Source organism: Carya illinoinensis, chromosome 1 (genome assembly GCF_018687715.1).
Source record: "Carya illinoinensis cultivar Pawnee chromosome 1, C.illinoinensisPawnee_v1, whole genome shotgun sequence".
In the NCBI taxonomy this organism is placed as follows: Eukaryota; Viridiplantae; Streptophyta; class Magnoliopsida; order Fagales; family Juglandaceae; genus Carya; species Carya illinoinensis.
This window is the reverse complement of record NC_056752.1, coordinates 42,823,875-42,846,252: the sequence shown is the minus strand read 5'-3', so window position 1 is coordinate 42,846,252 and position 22,378 is coordinate 42,823,875. Positions and strand designations below refer to the sequence as shown.

Here is a 22,378-nt window from a genome sequence, read left to right as displayed (position 1 = left end):
CATTGTCTCTTCTTCTTATAGTCTCCATGTATGTTTGTCATTTCAATTGATTCTTTAAAAGATTCCAACAATGATCTTAGGTGAAATTGGTTTTTAGGGTCTCTCAGTACAAAATTTTTGCTTTGTCAATCTACAAAATAGTGAAACAATAAGTAGGACAAATATGAAATAATTAGAACAATAACAATTTTTAAACAGCTATACATTGTCTAGCTCGGTTGCACCGCTTGGATGCATTCCTTCAACTTAGGTCATAGAACCAAAAAATTTATTGATACAAATGGTTGACCACCGATTGGTCAAAGAAGGTACAGATCGTTCTTGACTGTTAGGTTTTTTTATAAGCGTAGTAGTAATCATAAATTCTACTTCACAATTGTGTGGAGGTTTGGCCAGTCCTTCGTATGAAATCTATACTAACGTTAAGCTAAGTTAAAATGAGGAGAGTATATTCCTCAATAGTAAATGACGCACCCCGCTAGAATTTATGTTTAGGTGCCATTTTTTCTCGTTGAGGCTGTGTCGCTTGGACATCAACGAAAGCAATATCCATAGTAGGGTTGTTTATACCACCCTCACCACTTTCCAACAATGTGGTGATGAATGGATCTTCATTAATTAAAGTGTTCATCCTTCAACAAAATATTGAAGGACAAAATGTTACTAAAATATCACATATTAAGCAAAATAGGGCCAACATGTTTAAAAAAAATCATTAAACTCATACCTAGTACATGTTTTGAGGTAAAGCAAGGCCAACATGTTTACAAAATTCAGATTATGTAGTTTTTAAGATGGTGTACAGATTTATCTAAATGCAATTTTTATGAGTTTAATGATGATGTGCAGATTTATCTATATGCAATTAAAACAGGATAAAAATACAAACATGTTAATCCACAAGATTCCAAACATATTTATCTAACTCCAAACATGTTAATCCTTAGTATGAAAGCATTTATCCACTGTTGGTGATGTACAAGTATTAAACTTTTGTGCATGTCAATAGTTTAGATTTCAATTAAATTCAATGGATACTTTAGGCATAGTTTAAATATCTGTTTACAATTGAGATACTCCAAATATCTGTTTATCTAACTCCAGTGGATGCTTTTTTTGTTGTGATTTCGGAACTATATGCTATGTCAGACTTTCTTTCCCCATCAAGATCAAATCTATTTTTATGGATGCTTTTTTTCCCCTATATATTAAGATCTGTTCATTTGTTATATATTATGATAAGTGTACAGAGTACAGCTTATTATAGATCTTTGATGAAGCATTCTGATGAATCTCAAATGCTCTCGTTGGTTCTCACAAATATGTTAATCTCACAAATTTTACACAAATTTATTTGATAATATATTTAAACAAAGAGACCCATTTTCAGTGATTTCCTAGACAAAACACAATTCGACAAGAACAAAAAATTGATTCCATTAGATCTAAAATGAAGAAACCCTAATATAAAACCAAGAACAATATGAAAAGAAGAAATGGCAACAGAAAAACAGAAAAACACTTTCACTAATCTAAAACTCTAACCGAAATCATGAAGAGAAAAGGAGAAATCATACTTGAAATAGCAGAGGCAATAGAAAATGCAACCGTGATGATTCTCAAAGCAGTCACAAGCTCCGTTGACAACTATTGTGAGAGAGAGGTGCATGGATTTTGATCTTTCAAGTGGGGTTGTTTGGGTCGAGAGAGGGAGATTCAGAGAAGAGGAAATCGTGTGGAGAGAGCTACAGAAAGAATAATCCTGTTGGGGGGGTCGGGGAGAGAGAGTGTGGGAGGAGAGAGAAATAAAGATTAAAATATAATTTGGAGAGTAAATAGTATATATGAAAAATTGTAAATATATTGTTTATAGTTAGCTAAATTTTTACAGATAGAGAATCCAATACAGCTCAATTTATGCTAATATTATGCAAAAATGACTTTGCATATACATCGACTAATGTGAATGCTCTTAGTGAAATAATAATTATATGTTCCCATCATGGGCAACAGTTTGGGCCGTTAGGGGCCCAAAATTCGCTTCAACCTCTATGGATGGATGCTGGACCTTCTGTTGGGCCTAAAGGCCGTCGGCATCCCACATCATATAGCTATCTATCTGTCAACACAACACTCGTCGCATTCCTTTCATTAGCCAGTCGTCTGTGAGTCTCTCATTACTTCACATTGGAAACATTGTTGTACAGAAAATACCATATATTATTGGAAGCTGCTCTTCCTTGCCGCCAGGTTAAAATTAATTTTTTAATTTTTTTTCAATTTTTTAATTCACATTTTTTAATCATTTAAAAAAAATACATCAATTTATTAAAAATTACTTCATTGATCACTAAATAAATATATATTTTTTGATGAGCAGTTAGCTTGGGGTGGCAAAGTAGTGTTTTTATATTGGAAAATGCCTGGGCCACTGTCGTCGAGAGTTGTTCAAGATATTTTTTCAATTCAATTTTTTTTATTTAGTAATTAAGAAAATATTTTTTAATAGTGTTGTAATTTTTTTAAAAATGTTTAAGAGTAAAATAAATGTTTTTAAAAAAACGCCAAATGACATTATTAGAATAATCTCTTGGACTATACCCTTGATGGGTGTGGCACGGTCCTATATTATTACCGTATTGATATGATGTTACTCATCCATCTTTGAATATATTTTTTAAAAATTTTTTGATTCATAAATGATGTGTCTAAGAATATAAGAGAATATGTTTTTCAAGGTGAAAGGGAAAAAAAACTCACCTAGAATAAGTATCAACCCAATTGTTTCGAAAACCATAAAAAAAATATATATATATAATCTCATTTCTCTAGAAAATTTCCTTTTCTATATATTTTTTAAAGGATTTAATATATATATATATATATATATATATATATATGAATTGTTATAGTTATAAAAAGATTTTATAAAATAAATTTATAAATTAATATGATTTAATATAATACGTTAGATCTATTTTACAATAAAAGTAGTTATATAATCTAATATACTATATTAAGCTATATTAATATGTTGATTTATTTTTGTATAATCTATTTGTGGTTAAAATATTTTTTATAAAAAAAAAGTTTATGTGACTTTGTTTAATAGGCAGATTGGTCTCTGAATTTCAAAATTTAAATTTTTAATCTCTCACATTTTTTGGGTAAGTATAAAACTCTCTCACGCTGTAGGCGCCCTAACCATTTAGCTATGTGAAACATCAATCATCCGACGTCCAATATTCATTTAGGAGTTTGTGATACAATCAGCCCAACAATTCCAAAAAAAGGCATTAACAGGCCTGAGAATTCGGCCCTTGAGTACATATAGACTATTTTCTTGATGGGTATAAATAAGCTCAATTATAGTTGGGCTTGGGCTCAATATAGATCAACCTGGCTCAGCCCAGACATCACCCGGGGGGAAAGGCATGAGCACCAGGCATCACCGTTTGCCATTCGGTCTCTTTCGATTTTGCAGTTCGATAAAATGAGATTTTTTTATTAAAAATAAAATAAAATATTATTATAATATTATTTTTATTTTAAAATTTGAAATAGTTAAATTATTTATTATATTTTATGTGAAAATATAAAAATTTTATAATGATTATAAAAGATGATATGAGATGAAATAATTTAATTTTGTATAACTAAACCAATCCTAAAACTGACCCAATATTGCAAAATCGAGAACTGGTTTAAGAAAAAATCTATCTACTTTTATAAATAATAACGAGGTGGTTCATAAATAATATTCAAATAGTTTGAATTAATTATTTATTAAATTTAAAATTAAATTAAATAAAAAATTATAAAATAAAAATATTATTATGATATTTTTTAATATTTTAATAATATTTTTATTTAATTATTTAAAAAATTGAATTATTATTTTTATTTAAGAATTTAAAAAATTATAATAATTATTTTGAAAATGTTGTAACAATTAATTTGAAAATATTTTTACTTAAATGATATTTGAAAAGGAAATAAAATGTAATGCGATGGGATTTATTTCTAAACAAATATAAAAAATAATTTAATTTTTGAAAATCTTAAAATAAAACTAATAATAATAATTATATTAGAATAATATTTTATTTTATAATATTTAATTTAATTTTTTTTTCTATTATTTCTTAAAAGTTTATAAAATATTTTAAATTGAATTATTTTATTCACTTCTTATCATTTCAACGTAAGGAAAAACGAGGCCTAAATAATAAAGGAAACATTTTTCTATTTTTTATTTTCTTTTTTCTTCTGAACTAGAAGGCATCAAGGTAGTGGTGTAACCAGTAATTTTCGTCAAGGCCAGTTTTTTTTATCACATGATATGTTTATGTAAAATGAAAAAATATTACAAAATCTTAAAGCATATATAAAATTAAATTTTAATAACTTGCCAAATAATGTAGAAATAAAATTTTAAAAACTCAACTTAAAGTCTATTTCAGATTTTTTACGAAAATATTTTATAGAATAATATTTATCTATTATTATTTTCGTAAATATGAAATATTTAGAAATTATTTTCTTCGTATAAACTATCAAGTGATCTTTTAGAATGCTATCTTTTATTTTAATATTTAAGCTAATTTATCAAATTTAATGTAAAATCTATCTATTTTGACATTACATTAAATATAGAATACTATAATTGAGACCTTAAATAAATTTTTCATTGCTTAATGAAGTTTAGAAAATAAATCATTTCTACTATTTTTCATATAAATAATCAATTTAAATGATTTTTTTTGTTGATATTTTCACTTTAAATTCTATATTAAAAAACTTAATATTGTATAATAAAAATCTTTGGAGTCAATGTTAATAATTTACTATTTCTTCTAATCTTATTTTTAATTTAATTTTAGTGTGGCTACATCATTAAAAATAGATAATATATAGAAATTATACAAAATCTAAGGATTATAAGAAAAAAATTAGAGTGACACATTTTTATTTATATGAAAATTTTATAAAATTTTAAAAAGCACGTGAGAAGAAGGAAATTATAACTCTTTTTGAGGGAGTGATTTCTATATACAGGAAATTATGAATAAAATTAACATTTATTTTGTATTTTGAAAAAATTTTGGAGGAGGCATCACCCTCAAGCCATATGTAGATTTGCTACTGGATCAAGACAATGGCAGAATCAGCAATTGTGCTGTGGAGGCTAATTTATGTAAATAGTAATGCTTGATATTGTCTTAGCGTGTGTAAACTCTAAGCATTTTCTTTTTTATTATGTGATACATTTATATAAAGAGTAATATTATATACAATCTTAAGAGATGTGCAAGTCCTACACACTCTATTTGAAGTAAAAAGTGAGACCCACTGTTACAAAATGGGTTTTTTTTTTTTTTTTTTTTTTAATGTGGGTCCTTGATTTATCTTATTTTTTAAATGGAGTGGGCAGTGTTTGCACATCCTACGCTACAAACATCATTTCTCTTATGTAAATTAAAAAGAGATTGAAAAATTAGAAGAATATAATTATAAACTATTTTTCATATAAATCATCAATCTTAAATAATTTTTTTTTATTTATACTTTAGATTTCATATTAAAAAACTTCATATTGTATAACAAAAAAAATTTAAGATTCATATTAATAAGTTTATTATTTATTTTCAACTTTATTTTAATTTTAATTTTAGAGAGGTCACATTTTTAAAAATAAATAATATATAAAAATTAAATAAAATTTTAAAATTATAAAAAAAATTAGAGAAAAGAATTTTTAGATATATTGAAAATTTAAAAAAAATTGCAAAAGTAAATAGAGATGATAAATTATTTGAGAGAGCTATTTTTTTATTAATAAAATTATGTGTAAAATTTAAGAGACATTTTATATTTTCAAAAAGTTTTGGGTGCCGTGGCCCCATGAGCATGGATCATCCGCCACTGGATAAGGGTAGGTACGGACGGCAAAGACTAGAGGGGTCATGACTCAGCAAGCCAGACTTGACTCTTTGAGCCATGACACAAATTTCTTACACCATATATACTTTATATATATATTAATATATTATTATTTTTTTTTGTTTTTTCGTGAAATCTTTGATTTGTGGTCTACGATTATAGTGCGCAAAAGATCGATCACTCTATCTGTGTCTGAAATTAATATATACGCATATTTGTAGGGACAGTTTGATAGCTATGTTTTGGAGGTTTTCAATAAAAGGATAAATACTTGGGAGAACCGAGAACAAAAGCTAGCAGTGACGTCGTTCTCTCTATTTTGAAATATCTTGCCGAATATCTTGACCAACTCATTATGTCGAAGGTTTATTAATTTCTTATCTGAACCTAAAATTTCAAGCAAGAGACAGAGTAATAAGTATATTTAGAAAAATGATATTTATAGTTTTAATATAATGTAAATTTACATACCTATTTTTTAAAAAAATATAAATAAATTTAAGATTTATATAATTTTTTTTTAATAATAAGAGTTGCCCACTTTAGTTATATGTAAGATGAGAAATAATAATTATAATTACGAGTATAAAAGTAAAATATAATCACTTTAAAAAATAAATAAATACAAGAATTAAATTAAAAATAAATTAATTTTTTAATAACAAATTATAATTTTAAAAAAAATAATTATACGTATTTATGCCATAATGTATCAATCCGTTGTCTAAATGCTTTATTTATTTACTCAAATCTGGACTATAGCTAAGAAGATCTTTTCGTTCGGCGCTTTTCCAAAAGACTGGACACAACCCTGCAATGACTGAATTCTATAACTGACAAAGCAATACTTCCACATCATAACTGCGTTTCACGGTGTTGCCCTGCAGAGCTAGCCATCAAACTTCTCAAGCTTAATCAACGGAAAAGAAACCCCCCATGGCTATCCAGACACAGGCCAAGATTCCGGTTCTCGATTTCTCCAACGAGAACCTCAAGCCTGGTACAGCCTCATGGTCCTCGGTGCGCGAGCAAGTTTGCCGCGCACTCGAAGAGCATGGTTATTTTGTAGCAGAACTTGGCAATAAAGTACCCCTGGAGCTTCACGACACAATGTTTGATGCAGTACGAGAGCTGTTTGATTTCCCCACAGAAACCAAGCGGAAAGTAATATATGAAAAGCCCTATCATGGCTATTCTTCTATTGCTAATCTTCACGAACGCATGATGATTGACAATGCAACCTCTCCGGAAGAAATTCAGAGGGTGACCAGTATCTTCTGGCCCGACGGAAATGATCATTTCCGGTAATCAGAATCATAATCTATCTCATCTGTACAATTTTTTTTCTTTTCATGATTTATGATGCACAATTGTTGCTTGAGAAAATAACTAAATCCCCGAACTTTTGTTTTGGATAGTGAGAGTGCTGATTCATACGTGAGGCTGATGAAGGAATTGGATCAAATGGTGACGAGACTGCTGTTCGAAAACTATGGCGTGGAGAAATACTATGACCCTCACATGGATTTAACCACACGCACTCTCGGATTTCTAAAATACAAAGAACGTGATATAGATGATGATGATCAAATCAAGACAGGGTGGTCGAGGATCGAAGGCCTTCCAAGCCATGCGGACAAGCACTTCACCTCCATACTCCATCAAAATCGTGTAAGGGGTCTGGAGATAAAAACAAAGGATGGCGAATGGATTTGTTTCGAGCCATCGCCTACATCCTTTATATTCTTGGCAGCCGAGTCACTCCAGGTGGGTTTACGGCAGATACTAATGGTTTTTCTTAATTAACTCTCATGCATATTTATCTCTCTAATTAATAATAATACAGTAATCTTTAATATCAAAAGAATTAGGACTTGTTTAATTGGTTTCAAAATTTTTCAGTTTTTTTTTCAAAATCAAATAAAAAAAATACTATTTTAACTTTTGATTCAATAATTATTTAATTAATAGTATGAAAATTATAACACTTTTGCAAATTCCGAATATAAAGTTATAATGATGTTAATACTTATATTTAAACAATTTTTTAATTTTACTTGTCCACCTTCACAAAATTTGAATTATTGATTATATTTTACATATAAATTAAAAAAAATTATAATGATTAGATAAGATGAGATGTAACACTTAATGTATACAAACGAGACCTAAGTTTGTTTGGACATATTAATTGCTCTAAAATTTTAAATAAGTGGAATCTTAATTAATTACTTGACCATCAATGCAAGGTAAGTAGGTATGGAGCAATGACAGGATTCAAGCTTGCTTCCATCGAGTTATGATGACTGAAAACGTAACGAGGCACTCACTTGGGTTGTTTGCATTCAATGATGGGACTATCAGTGTGCCAGAAGAATTGGTTGATGAAGAACACCCTTTGCGATACAAACCCTTAAATATGATTAACTTTATGAAGGCACAGGCCGTTCATGCTACAGCACTTTCAGTGAAAACCTTTTGTGGCACTGTTTGAAGCACTGATCTTTCTGTTCAAAGAAATTACTAAGCTCTAAGACGTACGTACGTATTGGAGGGTACCTCAATGCTTATCTGTGTTATGCACTATGAGATAGATCATGGTTTAAGTCGTTTGGTAGTTTTTTTTCCTTCTGATCATGTAGTTGAAAGTATCTCTCTGTATCTTTGTCATATATTTTGTAGATCTTATGTTTCTAATTTCGATCGTATGTTTTCAAGAACTTGATGATCACTCGTATTTACTTATCCGGCTGTTAATTTATTTATGATAAATGATATTTGCAGTTTTATAGTGTGCAAGTTTCATACATTTATTTAAAAAAAAAAGCAATAAAAAATAGTAAATTTGTGGGTACCATCCAAAGTTCTAAAAGTTTCACCCCAAGAACTCCGCGCATTGAGAAAGCGCTCTAGCGATGAGAAACCGGTCACTAGTTAATCACAAAGCTCCAATAATTTGGTTTCGAGAGGGTTATCACAATCATGAAATACGGCAAATAAATTACCATTTAGAATTTGACACATACGTAAAGAAATTATTTTTTAATGATGAATTATTTTTTTAAAATGAATGCTCTAACTTACATACCCAGTTATACCAGTATATAATATTATTCTTTATGTATTTTTAGCAACTTTTCAAAACGTCCAATTTTCTTCTAATTTTAGGTTCCAAACCAATATTTTGAAAGTTGGATGCATGAAAAAAATGAAAATTTTTCTTACAAACGATTTTACGCACTAATTTATGCATTGATACTAACATATAAGGTATTTATTTAATAAAATGGTGTGAATTAAAGATATAAATAATTTTTATGAGATATATGACATTTTCTTCTCTCTATTTTATTTTTTTTAATAAAAAAATTGTTGATACGCAATTTTATGTATTAAATTGCTCTTATGTGACAAAACTCGTCAGAAATATATGTCGGCCATTGTTAGAAGACGTGAGTCACGGGATCATGCTCAACATGTTGCAGAAACGTAAGGTTGGATATTTTTGGGTGTGTTTAATGATAAGGTTTTCATGTAAAACTGCATAATCAAAAATGGTTAGACACCAATCACATCCTAAAATCAACGAAGAATTAGCACTCTTTGTGAGATTATATACATCCAGGACAGTGTGACGCCAAACTACTGTATTCCCCACACATCCATTGAAATTATTGACAGTTGCCATACGTTGACTTGACTGTTGTCATATATTTTTTGAGAAATATTTTTTGCAGTCGGCGTGCAGTCGGCTGTAAAAAAAAATTAATATAGGACCTACATGAAAAAAAAAATTATTTTTATAATTTTTTATAATTCATGTAGGTCCTCTTGAATATAAAAAAAATTTTTTATAATTTTTTTTATTCATTCCGTACAACCGACTGCATGTGACGACTGTACGTAGCAAAGCTGATATTTTCTAGATTCTCTATTTTTAAAGAATTAGTCACTTTAATTTTAAGAATTTGTCTAATTTATATAAATTAGTTTACTTATTTTTTATACATATTTTCATATTTAGTCTCCTGTATATCTATATATTTATAAAGTGGTATACAAATAAATATACAGTTTTGTATAAAAATAAAAATAATATTATATATAATCATTTTTACATTCTGTTTATACACTCTATTAATATAATTGATTACGTTAATTTTTTTAATACGCAGTTAATCATATTAATAAAGTACGTAAAAAAGTGCACAAAAATAACTATATATAAAAGTTTTGTAAAAATAATTCTCCCTCTTAGTTTTAATAGAAATTGTTGAGCGAGTGAAATTGAAATTCAATCCAAATCATCTCATCAAGTCATGATATGTTTTAAAGCATCGATATTGACGATACCGATCTAATATTGATCTGCTCGATCTACAATCATGGTTCCTTCTCTCGTAATTAGATCTAAGCCTCTTTAATTAGGATAGTATAAATTAGATCGGTACTTTAATTAATTAGGACCTTTTTATTAGGGCCTATCGATGATTGTAGTTTAGATGAGAAAAAGAACATAAATACATTTCAACGACGCCCATCATGAAATAATTAATTATGTCGTAGAGGTGACTGTGTTGCTTCAAACTTTCAACAAAGGAACATTATTTATTTAAGGCTTTGAACGGCTTTCAACCACCCATTTCCCATCAAAGGAAAAAATAAAAAGAAAGGCAACTATATATAATAAATTAGATGCTCACATGCACATGTGCTTATAATTATTTTAATTAATGAGCTGTAAGATTCCAAATTAACAGAAAACCACCTAATGGTCAGTGATTCTGATCATTTATCATGAATAATTTTGTTTGTAATTTATAAATTAAAGTACTTGTCGAAAACGCCACGCATGTAGTAATTCGATCATTACTAGTCACAAGCCAGCTTGTGGTGGAGTATTCTCATTATATTTTACTATTATTTATTATTTTTTATAATTTTATATTACTATTTATTACTATTTAATATTTTATTATTACTATTTACAAAATATCTAAGATCATCTTATCATTAATTGATTAATTGAGCAGAAGCAAGAGATGATCAACATCACGTGGAATGGATATATACTCATATAATTAATAAATTAATGAGATTATAATTAGGGTTATATATATATATATCCTAGCTGCATCCACTCAGATATATATAATATATATCATTGCCTGTAGCTGAGAAGTTATTTAATTCCCAAATATGACTATTAATGGACAGCTTACCTAATTCTCATCCATCAATGCTTTGACAAAGAACCTCACCATTCTTATAAAAAAAATGAATGAAAATTAAAAGAAGTTCACGTTCTTATATATATATATATATATATATATATACACACATTATTATTGTATTGAATTTAACTATATTACTATACTCTAAGTTAGACTATACATTTTTTATATGAATGTATATGATCAAATGTGTAAAAATATATTTATAAAAAATAATAAATATTATAATTTATTATGCTATAAAATTTATTTATCCTAGATATAATCTATATACATACTAAAAGTAGGTTTATATTAATAACTTAATATTAGTGCTCATGTTTAAGTTTAAGTTTGATGTTATTAGATTATTTTACATGAATAATAAGATTTTAAAATAATTTTTATATTAGTTAATAATTTAGCATATAATATATATAATATAATATAAAAATTAATATATATATATATATATATATATATATATATATATATATATATATATGAGCTGGTCGGGTATTAAAAAAACAAAATCAAAATCAGTACTGAACCAAACCAAATCATTTTTACACTAGTCCGGTTTGGTTTACCGGTATTTTTCAGCTCTCATTTTCTTTTTCCTCCTGGGTGTGATATTGATTCAATCCTTGAGATAATGAAATTTTCCGGTATACCTTCAACTAATCCTGCAATGACCAGAATAGACTTTGAGAGTTTTTTTAGACACACCTCACTTCCCTTTAAAATGCTCGACCATTAAAACTTCCAATCGTGATTTTTTTTAAAGCATTTTTGAGTGCCCCAGATGTTATGATTATTGATTGGTGTTTTCTGTTCTCTACCATCTTGACGTTTTGGGCTATGTTTATTGTGAGTGTGAGCTCAATTCTTCTCAAATGAATCATTGAAAAAATTTATTATTTTTTTAACTTTTCATAAAATAGTTACGTCTATTTCAACTTATTTATATATTCAAAGACACATATTAATCTATTTACATTCAAATTCATCTTAATAGTATTCATAAAATATCATTATTTACAAATTAATTTAAATATTTATCTGATATCATCTCAGCATCAAAATGCATCCTTAGCGTGACAAAGTGTGACGCCCCCAAATTCTGTTTAGGATTGGACGGATATTTGAAGCGTCGAGACATGCAACACCAGGTTACCTGCCCCCGTTCATGACATATAAGATGCAATGTTCCTAACATGCATCTAACATTATGCAATATTCGCAGCGGATAATTTTTTTTTCTTTAGCAATGCTATGCACCAAATTGAAAATATCCCAAATGCTTAAAACATACTTCATACATAAAGATCCATTGAATAACTAAGATCACAGCACTAGTCCAAAATAGTTATGATCCAAAAGTACTGGAGATGCAACTCCATCGTACAAGTAGTAATTTAACTACTATATTAACATTAACGACGCACCGTCGTTCAGTCGACTGTGTCTAGTTGGTCAGCTCCTGATCCTCCTTCAGGTCCTGTAACAAGATCTACCATTCGGGGGGGAATGGTAGTTGGGACTACCACAGTGAGATTTGATTACAAATTTCAGCAAGTTAACAAAAAACTTCCATACAGACTAATGATGCATGTATGACAGTAAAAGCATAAATGCATAATCAAATTCATAAGTAATTAAAGCATAACTTAGCGTACAACATAGCATAATTGACATAGCTTAAATTGAATCATGAACTGAACTTGACTTGACATGAACTTGATTTGAAACTTGACTTAGCATGAACTTGCTCTGAAACTTGAATTAACATGAAAAATACATACTCCACAGTTGTTGTGGCCCCATGTATTCTACGTGTAAATACATACTCCACAGTTGTTGTGGCCCCATATATTCTACACAAACTTGACTTAACATTAAAAATACATACTCCACAGTTGTTGTGGCCCCATGTATTCTATGTGTAAATACATACTCCACAGTTGTTGTGGCCCCATGTATTCTACATAAACTTGACTTAACATGAAAAATACATACTCCACAACTGTTGTGGCCCCATGTATTCTATATGTAAATACATACTCCACAGTTGTTGTGGCCCCATGTATTCTACATAAACTGAATGTACTCAAGATGAAACGTGACTGGAATATGAAAGGACTGAAGCCCTGACGTAACATAACGTGACTTGAACATAATTTGAAATACATAACCAACTTGAGATAGTAACATTTCATAACATGACATAACATATAACAGACAACATATTTAACATGACATATTTGTAATGTATAGTAATACATGACAGAATATATTGTGTAACAGATAAAAATTGATGACAGAATAAATTCTGTATAATAGACAATTACATGATAACTTGGCATGGCATGACATATATGATAACATACATACATACACTGTAATTCTTTTACTTAGCACACATACACAGTAGACTGCTAGTAAGTTAAAAGCTAACTTATCTCGATCTCCGCGTTTCTTATAAAACTTCAAGTGCGATCACGAGGAACTGAAATTAGTGATTCTAAAAGTTAGAACTAAATCACTAATAATTTGAAATATGGAAAATTTTAACTTAAAGAGTAAAATTTCCATTTTACTCTTTACATGTGGGAAAATGATCGTTTTACCCATAACTTAAGGATTTTGCATACTAACTCCAAAAGTTTCCAAAATTTACATTTTTCATGTAAATTTTGTCCTAAACTTAAATATCAACTCAGAAAAATTTAAAACAAAACATAACTATGAAGAACACACTATGGTCGAAACATCCATAGGTCATTTCCCTTTATTTTTGTTGCAATTCCTTCTAACTTCAAAACTCATGCTTAAACCAAAATTTTGCAACAAACATCTTCCAATCCTAAGTTCAAAACCATATTTAAAACATCCATTTAGAAAAAGCTAATAATCAACACCAAACTTTTTTGTAAAAAGATCCAAGCACTTGAATCACAAGTTTTGACCTTAAATCAAAACATCTCCAAGAATTTCAAAAATCAAATCTTACTTCTAACATATTCATAATATCATCCTAACATCAACCATGCTTTAAATCATCAAACTAAAGTCACTAAAATCACAAAATAACATTTGGAGTTTTTGGTTTTACACTTAGTCCAAAAACAGAAACTTTTTCCTCAACTAGTTTTGATAAATCTCTTGATCTATGACTTATAAATATATGATCTTCAAACCAAACCATTACATGGTTTAAAAAGATGTCCTAAAACATATACAAGCTTCTAATTCAAGATCACATAGTTAGAAATTAACCAAAACATAAATTTAGCCAAGAATATCCACACTTTGGCTTATCTGAATATCTCTTTGCATAAAATTTCATATCTTTGAAACTAACATCAAATATCTTCAAAATAATAATATAACATGTATATAAGATGTTTAGGATCCTCCAATAAAATTATCAAAGTCATTAGAATAGGTTTAGACCACCAAAGAGTTAAACTTTCTCAAAACAGAAACTGTTTTTCCTCTTCCAGTTTCTAAGTTTCTAAATCTAAGAACATCTTTCATCAAAACCTTTAATCATGCAAAAATCCTCAACCAATAGTCATATATACATGTTAACAATACTCCATAAAAATTTCGGACCAATATCTATCCATTAGCTTGGTCAAAAACTCCAAACTATAACATATTCTCCAGTTTACCTCCCAGAATGACCTTTCTATAGTTTATACAATATTTGACTAACCAAATGATCTTCAAATGGGGCAAATAATATATCTATGTAAACTAGACTCAAAAAGAAACAACTTATATGAAGGAGACTTTATGATAAAACACTTACAACAGCTTAGAAATTGGCGTGCAAAATACCTCCTAAAAGCTGTCCGAGAGAGAGTGTTTGATATTCTTTCAATAGAAAGTGTAAATGAAGATAATTTCGTGGGGAGAGGTGGCTGGAGATAATTATGGATGAGATATGGAAGAGATGAGGCTGGAGTTGAGAGTTGAGTGTAGTTTTCTCCTACCCAAAATATCTATAAAAGATTATCTCATAATATTCTATTCAATAGTATCTACAAAAATCAACTTAAGATATTTTTATCTAATAATATCTATAAAAATCAACTTAAAATATTTTTACCCAATAATATTCATGAAAATTACCTCAAGATATTTCTTTTTATCCAATAATATTTACAGTTTTGAACAGACGTTTTGTCCGAAAATATGAAAAAATGTTATTACGCCATAAGACTTTAAATAACCATCCGAGTCTAATGGCACAAACCATAATACATTTTGACACTTCTAACTATCTCCAATAATCAAAAACACACTTCTGATACTATTGTAAATAATAACACTAACTATATAGTTAGACAAAAACCTATACGATTAATGGATTCGTGAAAACTTATGGGATTTTCACGAGGTTCCTAAAGTTAATAGAAATTTCACGCTGCGAATATTGCATCTTATATGTCATGAATAGGGGCAGGTAACCTTGTGTTGCATGTCTCGACGCTTCAAATGTCCGTCCGATTCCAAACGGAATTTGGGGGCGTCACAATTTTCATCAACGATTTTAATGCCTTCCAAAAACTAGATTCATAGGAAATGTGATCAATAAGGAAAGGGTGGTTTATATTTCTATATTTAGCACGGAAAAAGTTGGCCCATAGAGAGTTACTATACAGGAACTGCGACAAAAATTTCATGTTAAGTGCTTTCTCCATGTCCTCTAACTTCTGTATTCTAAGCCCCTCTTCTTCTGTAGGCATGCAAACTTTTTTCCAAAACACCCATTTTTTTTCTTCTTGCCATCCTTACTACCCCATAAAAAATATGCAAAAAATTTGGTTAAGTTTATGAAGCACACTACGAGGCATATTAAGCACTGCTAGAAAATGAATAGGAATGCTGGACAGCACATGCTTTAATAACACTAATCTACCCAGCCCCCTTAGAGAGTAAAGCTCCTTTCCATGAGACTAATTTCTTATGCACTCTTTGGATCAAAGGCTCAAGATAAGTAGCACCAATACTACTTTAATATATTGGTGCACCCAAATAGAAACATGGAAAAGAATCTCCATGAAATCCTATAGTTTGAATCCCAACCATCTTACAAGCAGCGTAACTCTTTGTAACAAAATACATTGTAGATTTGGAATGATTCACCTTTTGATTAGAAATACATAGCAAAATATATTAAATTATAAAATTATTTTTATTATAATAAATTTAACGAATCACATGATGAAAATATGTCAGTCTATAAGTTTTAATTTATAAAACCCATTTCTGAAGTACATTCCATTCACGGATTGATGTTACAAGTTAATTAGTTATATATATATTAACTATGGGGCCATGTTGAAAAGCAGTAAGCCAGCTGGAAAAGTATTCTTTTAAATTCTTATACAAAATTTGAGAGCCTCGAGTACGCGCGGGAAGTAAGAAAGACATGTGGTGAGTCTTACACGTACGATAATTATTGCCAATTGTGTAAATATTTTTGTTACATTTCTTAATGTATATATCTTTCTTCTACTTAAACCAATTATAGTACTTGTACAAATCATTTTTCATTAAAAAATAATTAATCATTTAGCGTTCGGGTTTGTCTCAAATGATGACTAATGAAATGATCAAAGGAATAGAACATCAACAAATCATGTGTCCTAGCTGCGTTCATAAAATCAATATATATATATATATATATATATATGATAATATAAATCAAAGATCACCAAAGTTCACGATCACATTTGAAATATTCCAACTTATAAAGCCAATTAGTATAATGAATATAGCGACATGCACCCTTTGACATGATCAACTCTTTCTCACCGGTGAGTGGCCGGGGCAATTTATAATTAAAATGCTAATTTAATATAAAAATAACTAAAAATAATGAAGATAATAAAATGAAATCACACATGAGTTTGTCTTCAATCCTAAGTTCCCATGCTTTTACCTCTCTAATTATATATTCATCCGCCCCGGCCAGTACTGCATGTAAATTGAATAGACCTAAAACTTAAATAAATCTCATGCAACTTAAATTTTTATGATCAATCCCAGTATGTTTACTATCATGATTTTCACAAACATATATACTAGAATCTACAGTAATTTTTTCAATTAAATCTTGATCAGGTTAAATGTAAAATTCATCAGAAAATATGTTTCTTTTTCTTAACCCTTTCTTTAGAATTACCGCGGCTCCACTTCCCATCAAAGTAGGAGTAGAAATAAGAAACTACTTCTCTTATATGCATTCTAGAAATTGTAGAAATGGAATTAGCCAACCTCATATATATTATATATAGGAGTCTCAAAGTCATAAACGTGTGACGTGGGACATTGAATATCTAACACCGCAAGATTACTAACCTAGCTCTATAAATAGCACCTAGTATTCCATATCAATGCATGCACTTCAAGGTTTTGCCTGCCTTTGCAGCCTTAGCTAGCTTGAACTTTCTTCCTAGCTAGGCTAACAGAAAATAAACCATGGCCGACGTCCAAACACTGACCAAGATTCCGACCATTGATTTCTCAAACGAGAACCTGAAACCTGGCACTAGTTCATGGCTGTCGGTACGAAAAGATGTTTGCAGTGCACTCGAGGAGTACGGTTGTTTTGTAGCAGAACTTGGCAATAAGTTTCCCCTGGAGCTTCACAACACAATGTTTGCTACAGCGGAGGAGCTGTTTGATTTCCCCACAGAAACCAAAATGAAACTCACTTCCGAACAGGTTTTCCATGGCTATGTCGCCAATCCTCCTGTCCGCGAACGCATGATGATTAATAACGCAACCTCCCCGGAAGAAACTCAGAAGTTGACGAATGTCTTCTGGCCCAACGGAAATGATATTGTCCGGTACGTCGTACTAAGTCAAGCTTATGCATCTGTTTTCTTTTAAAGATTTATATATATTGCTCGAAATTATAGTACGTAATCTTTTGCTTGATTTGTTTAATTTGTTTTATATGATCATCTGTTGGTAATTAGGGAGGGTGCTAATTCATACGCGAAGAAGATGGCGGAGTTGGATAAAATGGTTACGAGAATGGTATTTGAAAGCTATGGATTAGAGAAGAACTTTGATGCTCACTTGGAATTAACAACTCGTACTCTCTCACTTATAAAATATAGAGAACATCATGAGACGGAGACCAATGAAGGGATTAAAAGCCATACGGACAAGCACTTAACCACCATTCTTCATCAAAACCGAGTGAGGGGTCTGGAGATAAAAACACATGATGGTGAATGGATTGGCTTTGATCCCTCTCCTTCATCCTTTCTCTTCTTGGCAGGTGATGCTCTCCAGGTGGGTTGATACATACATACACATATATATATATTATATATATATATATGGTTGCTCTTACAAAATTCGTAGCCAGATGATGATCAAAAGAGATAGATATATAAAATGGACACTACAATATTTATCATTGTTCAATTAAATTCTCGATCGATTAGTATTAAATGCTTAATTATATATAAACGTTATATAACTCTTTTTATATCATGTCTATCGTTCTTTTCTGACTTGTATATGTTCTAGATTTGTTAAAGTACGTAGCAACTCTTATCAATTGATCTTAAACAAAATCATATATATATATATATATAGTGATTATATATATGCTTTTAAAGACTGGCTGATGCACATGCAAGCTAGGAGATCATCAACTTAATTGGAGCGATGCATGATTAATGTAATTTTGTATATACTTGAAAAAATTACTAGGTATGGAGCAACGACAGGATTCAAGCAAGCGTCCATCGAGTAATGTTGGTTGAAAATGAGACGAGATACTCAATCGGGATGTTTGCATTCCATGATGGGACGATACATGTGCCAGAAGAATTGGTTGATGAAGAGCACCCTTTGAAATACAAACCGTTTAATAATCGTGACTATGCCAAAGCCCAAGCCAGTCTATTTCAGCAAGAAATTTCAGTCAAAGCCTTTTGTGGTATTACAACTTAATTATTATTATGCGTCAGACGTTGGAACGTATAACGTCGAGCTGCATGTGCGGGTGCATTTGCACGCGGCGTACATGCGGGCGATGAATCTGTCGTTACAGGGCGTGCGTACATGGCGACAAGGACTACTGCTGTTATATGTAGTACTATAGTGTTTTTTTTTTTTTTTTTTTTTTTGTCTTCGGTGTGAACTAATAAGAATAATGTTGATTTGGAAATAAGTGATCATCTCTGGGATGTCATATAGATCATGTTGTTTAGGAAATTGTTTTGTTTTCCTTGTAATCTTAGGTTCACTTGTACGCCTATTTATGGCAAGCTGCCCTGATGAATAATATATAATTACGACATGTTTTCTGCCAATCAACTTCTCGTGTTTAATTAGAACCTATAGAAAAATACTATAATCATAAAGAGGTTACACAAAAATAATTTTATAAACTTGCGCAATTTTATATAATTTGTTAAATTATAAAATAACTTTTATTGCAAAGTAAATCTAATAGATCATATAAAATCACGTCAGTTTGTAGGATTACGTATATAATTCTTTTGTAGCTATAGCACTCCTCTCAATTGAAATATCCTAAGTATCACTACAACAAAAAATATTTTTTGGGACGAAATTACTTTGGGACGAATTGGAAATCGTCCCAAAAAGTGGGATTTTGGAACGAAATTTGAATTTCGTTCCAAAATGACGACGGTTATGCCAGACCGTTCGAACGCGTTCGAACGGTATTCTTAGGGACGAAAATTTTTGTCCCAAATAAGTTAACCGTTCGACCGTTAATGATTAACCCTTCGAACGTTTAATTTTTCCCGTTTGAACGTAATATTGGCACGATAGGCAAAAATATTTTGGAGGGAAATAGATAAACCGTTCGAACGGTTAATATTAACCGTTCGAATGATGCATATTCACCGTTCAAACGTTATTTGAATCGGTCGAACGGTGACAGAGTTTTAATTTTTTAAGTTTTTTGCCAAATTATATTTAGATTAACTAGTAATTATAAAAAATTGGTTAATTAAATAATATGAATAATCTAAATTAAGAATTAGTTTAGAAAATATAAAACAATACTATTTCATATAACTTAAATACTGAATTTACAAAACACAAAATATTGTCCATACAAAAAACAGGAAATAAATAAATAAAATTGATCATAAAGTAATTAAGACCCCAAGTCTTTGCACACTTCCTCGACTGCAGCTATACGTTCCTCTATTTGTGTCAGTCGAGTACTGATGGTGACCTGAGTCGCAGACATGGCAGCAAACTCTGTACGAAGCTCAGACAGAGCAGAATGGATCTCCATACGCACTGCATCGATCACTGCTGATGTCTACTGATCGCTGCACGCACTATGTCAGCCATCTCCTCACGAGTAACACTGTGGACTGATGCCTCGGCCCGTGTAGATGTCTCTGCAGCTGCAGCTGAGACTCCATGATCTCCCGGCTGTGCATCTCCGTGAGGATCAACTGGTTCTGGAACATGTGCACGAAAATGCAGTCTCGAGTGTCCCGTGCTGCGTGAGAGGGTGGTGCTGTTTATCGGTCCCATCAGCTCCCGTTTATGCTCAGCAACATCTGGCACAACACCAGCACATAGTAGATATCGGGTGATCAGGACTCCGAATGGTAGTATATCCATCGAAATGTACTGAGATTCTGATCGAATCCTATCGAATATATACCCCACCAAGTCGATAGGAATGCCACGAGCGACCCGTATCATAAATTTCGTCCGATCAATGCCAACTTCTGTCTTGTGCTGCCGAGGGTCAATGTTATTGGCAATTATCAAATTTAATATCTTAAAGAAAGAAGATAAATCTGCCTGTTTAATGCTCTTCGTCCCGTCATACGGTGGAGCATCTGGACCGACAACCAAATCCCTCACCTCATGATCAGCAAGGGTATCGACCTCATCAGTATAAACTGATGCCTCCTTCTCAGCTGTCTCCGCCTCAACTGAAGGATCAGACTCTCTAGGCACCACATTCGGATATGCATCTGGCAGCCTAGGAATACCGAGATGCTCAGCAAGTCCAGCTCGTGAAAATACAATGGGTACTCCTCGGACAGTGATACTGTAGGCCCCAGAATCATCTGCGCTGGCACTGCCGAGTTCTCTATAGAACTCAGCAACAATGTCAATGTAGGAGACTGGCTCCCATGCTTCCTCCCGTTCATCCAAGATAGGTCCCCAACCACGATCACTGAATATTGAGGGCAATGAATGACCCTCCCAGAGAAGACTCTGGAAATCAGAAATCTTCACTGGTCGCTCCAGTGAAACTGTCCTCTCCCGAACTGGACCACTACTACTCTCACCAAGATTGCGTCGCTTACGTGCCGGTCTAGAAGTAGACATTATAATCAATCTGAAATTTATAATTACAAACTAGATATATAACATTAACAAGAAAAATACAATAAAGAACTATTTACAGTAGTTTGAAACAAACAGCAATTTAATAATATTTGATATTCTGAACAACATTATCAACAATAAATATATTTCTCAATATCAATATTAATAATACTAATAAATTATTAAAAAACGTTTGAACATTTACTGTAACGGTCGAACGGTTAAAGACAAACCAAAAACGTTCGAACGTTTACTGTAACGGTCGAACGGTTAAAGACAAACCGTTCGACCGTTAAGTTATATCTTTCGAACGTTTACCGTAACGGTCGAACGGTTAAAGACAAACCGTTCGACCGTTAAGTTATATCGTTCGAATGTTTACTGTAACGGTCGAACGGTTACAGACAAACCGTTCGACCGTTAAGTTATATCGTTCGAACGCTACGCATAGCGTTCGAACGATCTTCGTGTCGATCGGGATTCCAGGCCGAGTCGACTCGGCCATTGAAATCCATGGAATCCTTCGATTCCCTGGATTTTACACCAAAATAAATGCAATAGAAACCTAAATAAACGTTCCTAACATGGATTTATGCAAATCTACCGATTATTTTGATGTATAAATCGGTTTACCCTAACTTAAACAATTAATCTATCAAAAACCTAAATTTAAACGGTAAAATGCTTTAAAAATGAAAAATACCGGTAGTTAGAGGTAGGGGTTTCGAGTGGGCACTGTTGAAGGCGGCGAAGACGGTGTTCAACGGCGGAGATCGACGGTTTGGAGGCTTAGAACGGAGGAAATGCGTGAAAATGACGTCGGGATGGGCTTATATATCCAGTTCCGT

General features: G+C 31.0%; 2 protein-coding genes across 3 annotated transcripts; both read left to right on the top strand.

Moving 5' to 3' along the window:
* The first annotated feature begins 6,703 nt into the window (after positions 1-6,703).
* On the top strand, positions 6,704-8,729 carry LOC122275736 (2-oxoglutarate-dependent dioxygenase AOP2-like). 2 transcript variants are annotated; one of them, XM_043084957.1, is made up of 3 exons: positions 6,704-7,247; positions 7,362-7,710; positions 8,193-8,330. In XM_043084957.1, the coding sequence occupies exons 1-3, from the start codon at positions 6,880-6,882 to the stop codon at positions 8,244-8,246; spliced, it is 771 nt and encodes a 256-aa protein (XP_042940891.1). In that variant the 5' UTR covers positions 6,704-6,879; the 3' UTR covers positions 8,247-8,330. The 2 variants fall into 2 exon arrangements, with proteins under 2 accessions (XP_042940891.1, XP_042940883.1); XM_043084949.1 differs by having other exon boundaries at positions 6,708-7,247; positions 8,201-8,729.
* Positions 8,730-17,588: 8,859 nt separating this feature from the next.
* Positions 17,589-19,315, top strand: LOC122302957 (probable 2-oxoglutarate-dependent dioxygenase AOP1). Its single transcript, XM_043114449.1, has 3 exons — positions 17,589-18,022; positions 18,155-18,476; positions 18,903-19,315. Exons 1-3 carry the CDS (start codon positions 17,652-17,654, stop codon positions 19,143-19,145), a joined length of 936 nt encoding a protein of 311 aa, XP_042970383.1. The 5' UTR covers positions 17,589-17,651; the 3' UTR covers positions 19,146-19,315.
* Positions 19,316-22,378: the final 3,063 nt, after the last annotated feature.

Coding starts and splice junctions, on each gene's coding strand:
- LOC122275736 (XM_043084949.1), top strand. CDS start 6,880: ATGGCTATCCAGACACAGGCCAAGATTCCGGTTCTCGATTTCTCCAAC. Junction 7,248..7,361: donor GACGGAAATGATCATTTCCG/GTAATCAGAATC, acceptor TGTTTTGGATAG/TGAGAGTGCTGATTCATACG. Junction 7,711..8,200: donor TGGCAGCCGAGTCACTCCAG/GTGGGTTTACGG, acceptor CAAGGTAAGTAG/GTATGGAGCAATGACAGGAT.
- LOC122302957 (XM_043114449.1), top strand. CDS start 17,652: ATGGCCGACGTCCAAACACTGACCAAGATTCCGACCATTGATTTCTCA. Junction 18,023..18,154: donor AACGGAAATGATATTGTCCG/GTACGTCGTACT, acceptor GTTGGTAATTAG/GGAGGGTGCTAATTCATACG. Junction 18,477..18,902: donor TGGCAGGTGATGCTCTCCAG/GTGGGTTGATAC, acceptor AAAAATTACTAG/GTATGGAGCAACGACAGGAT.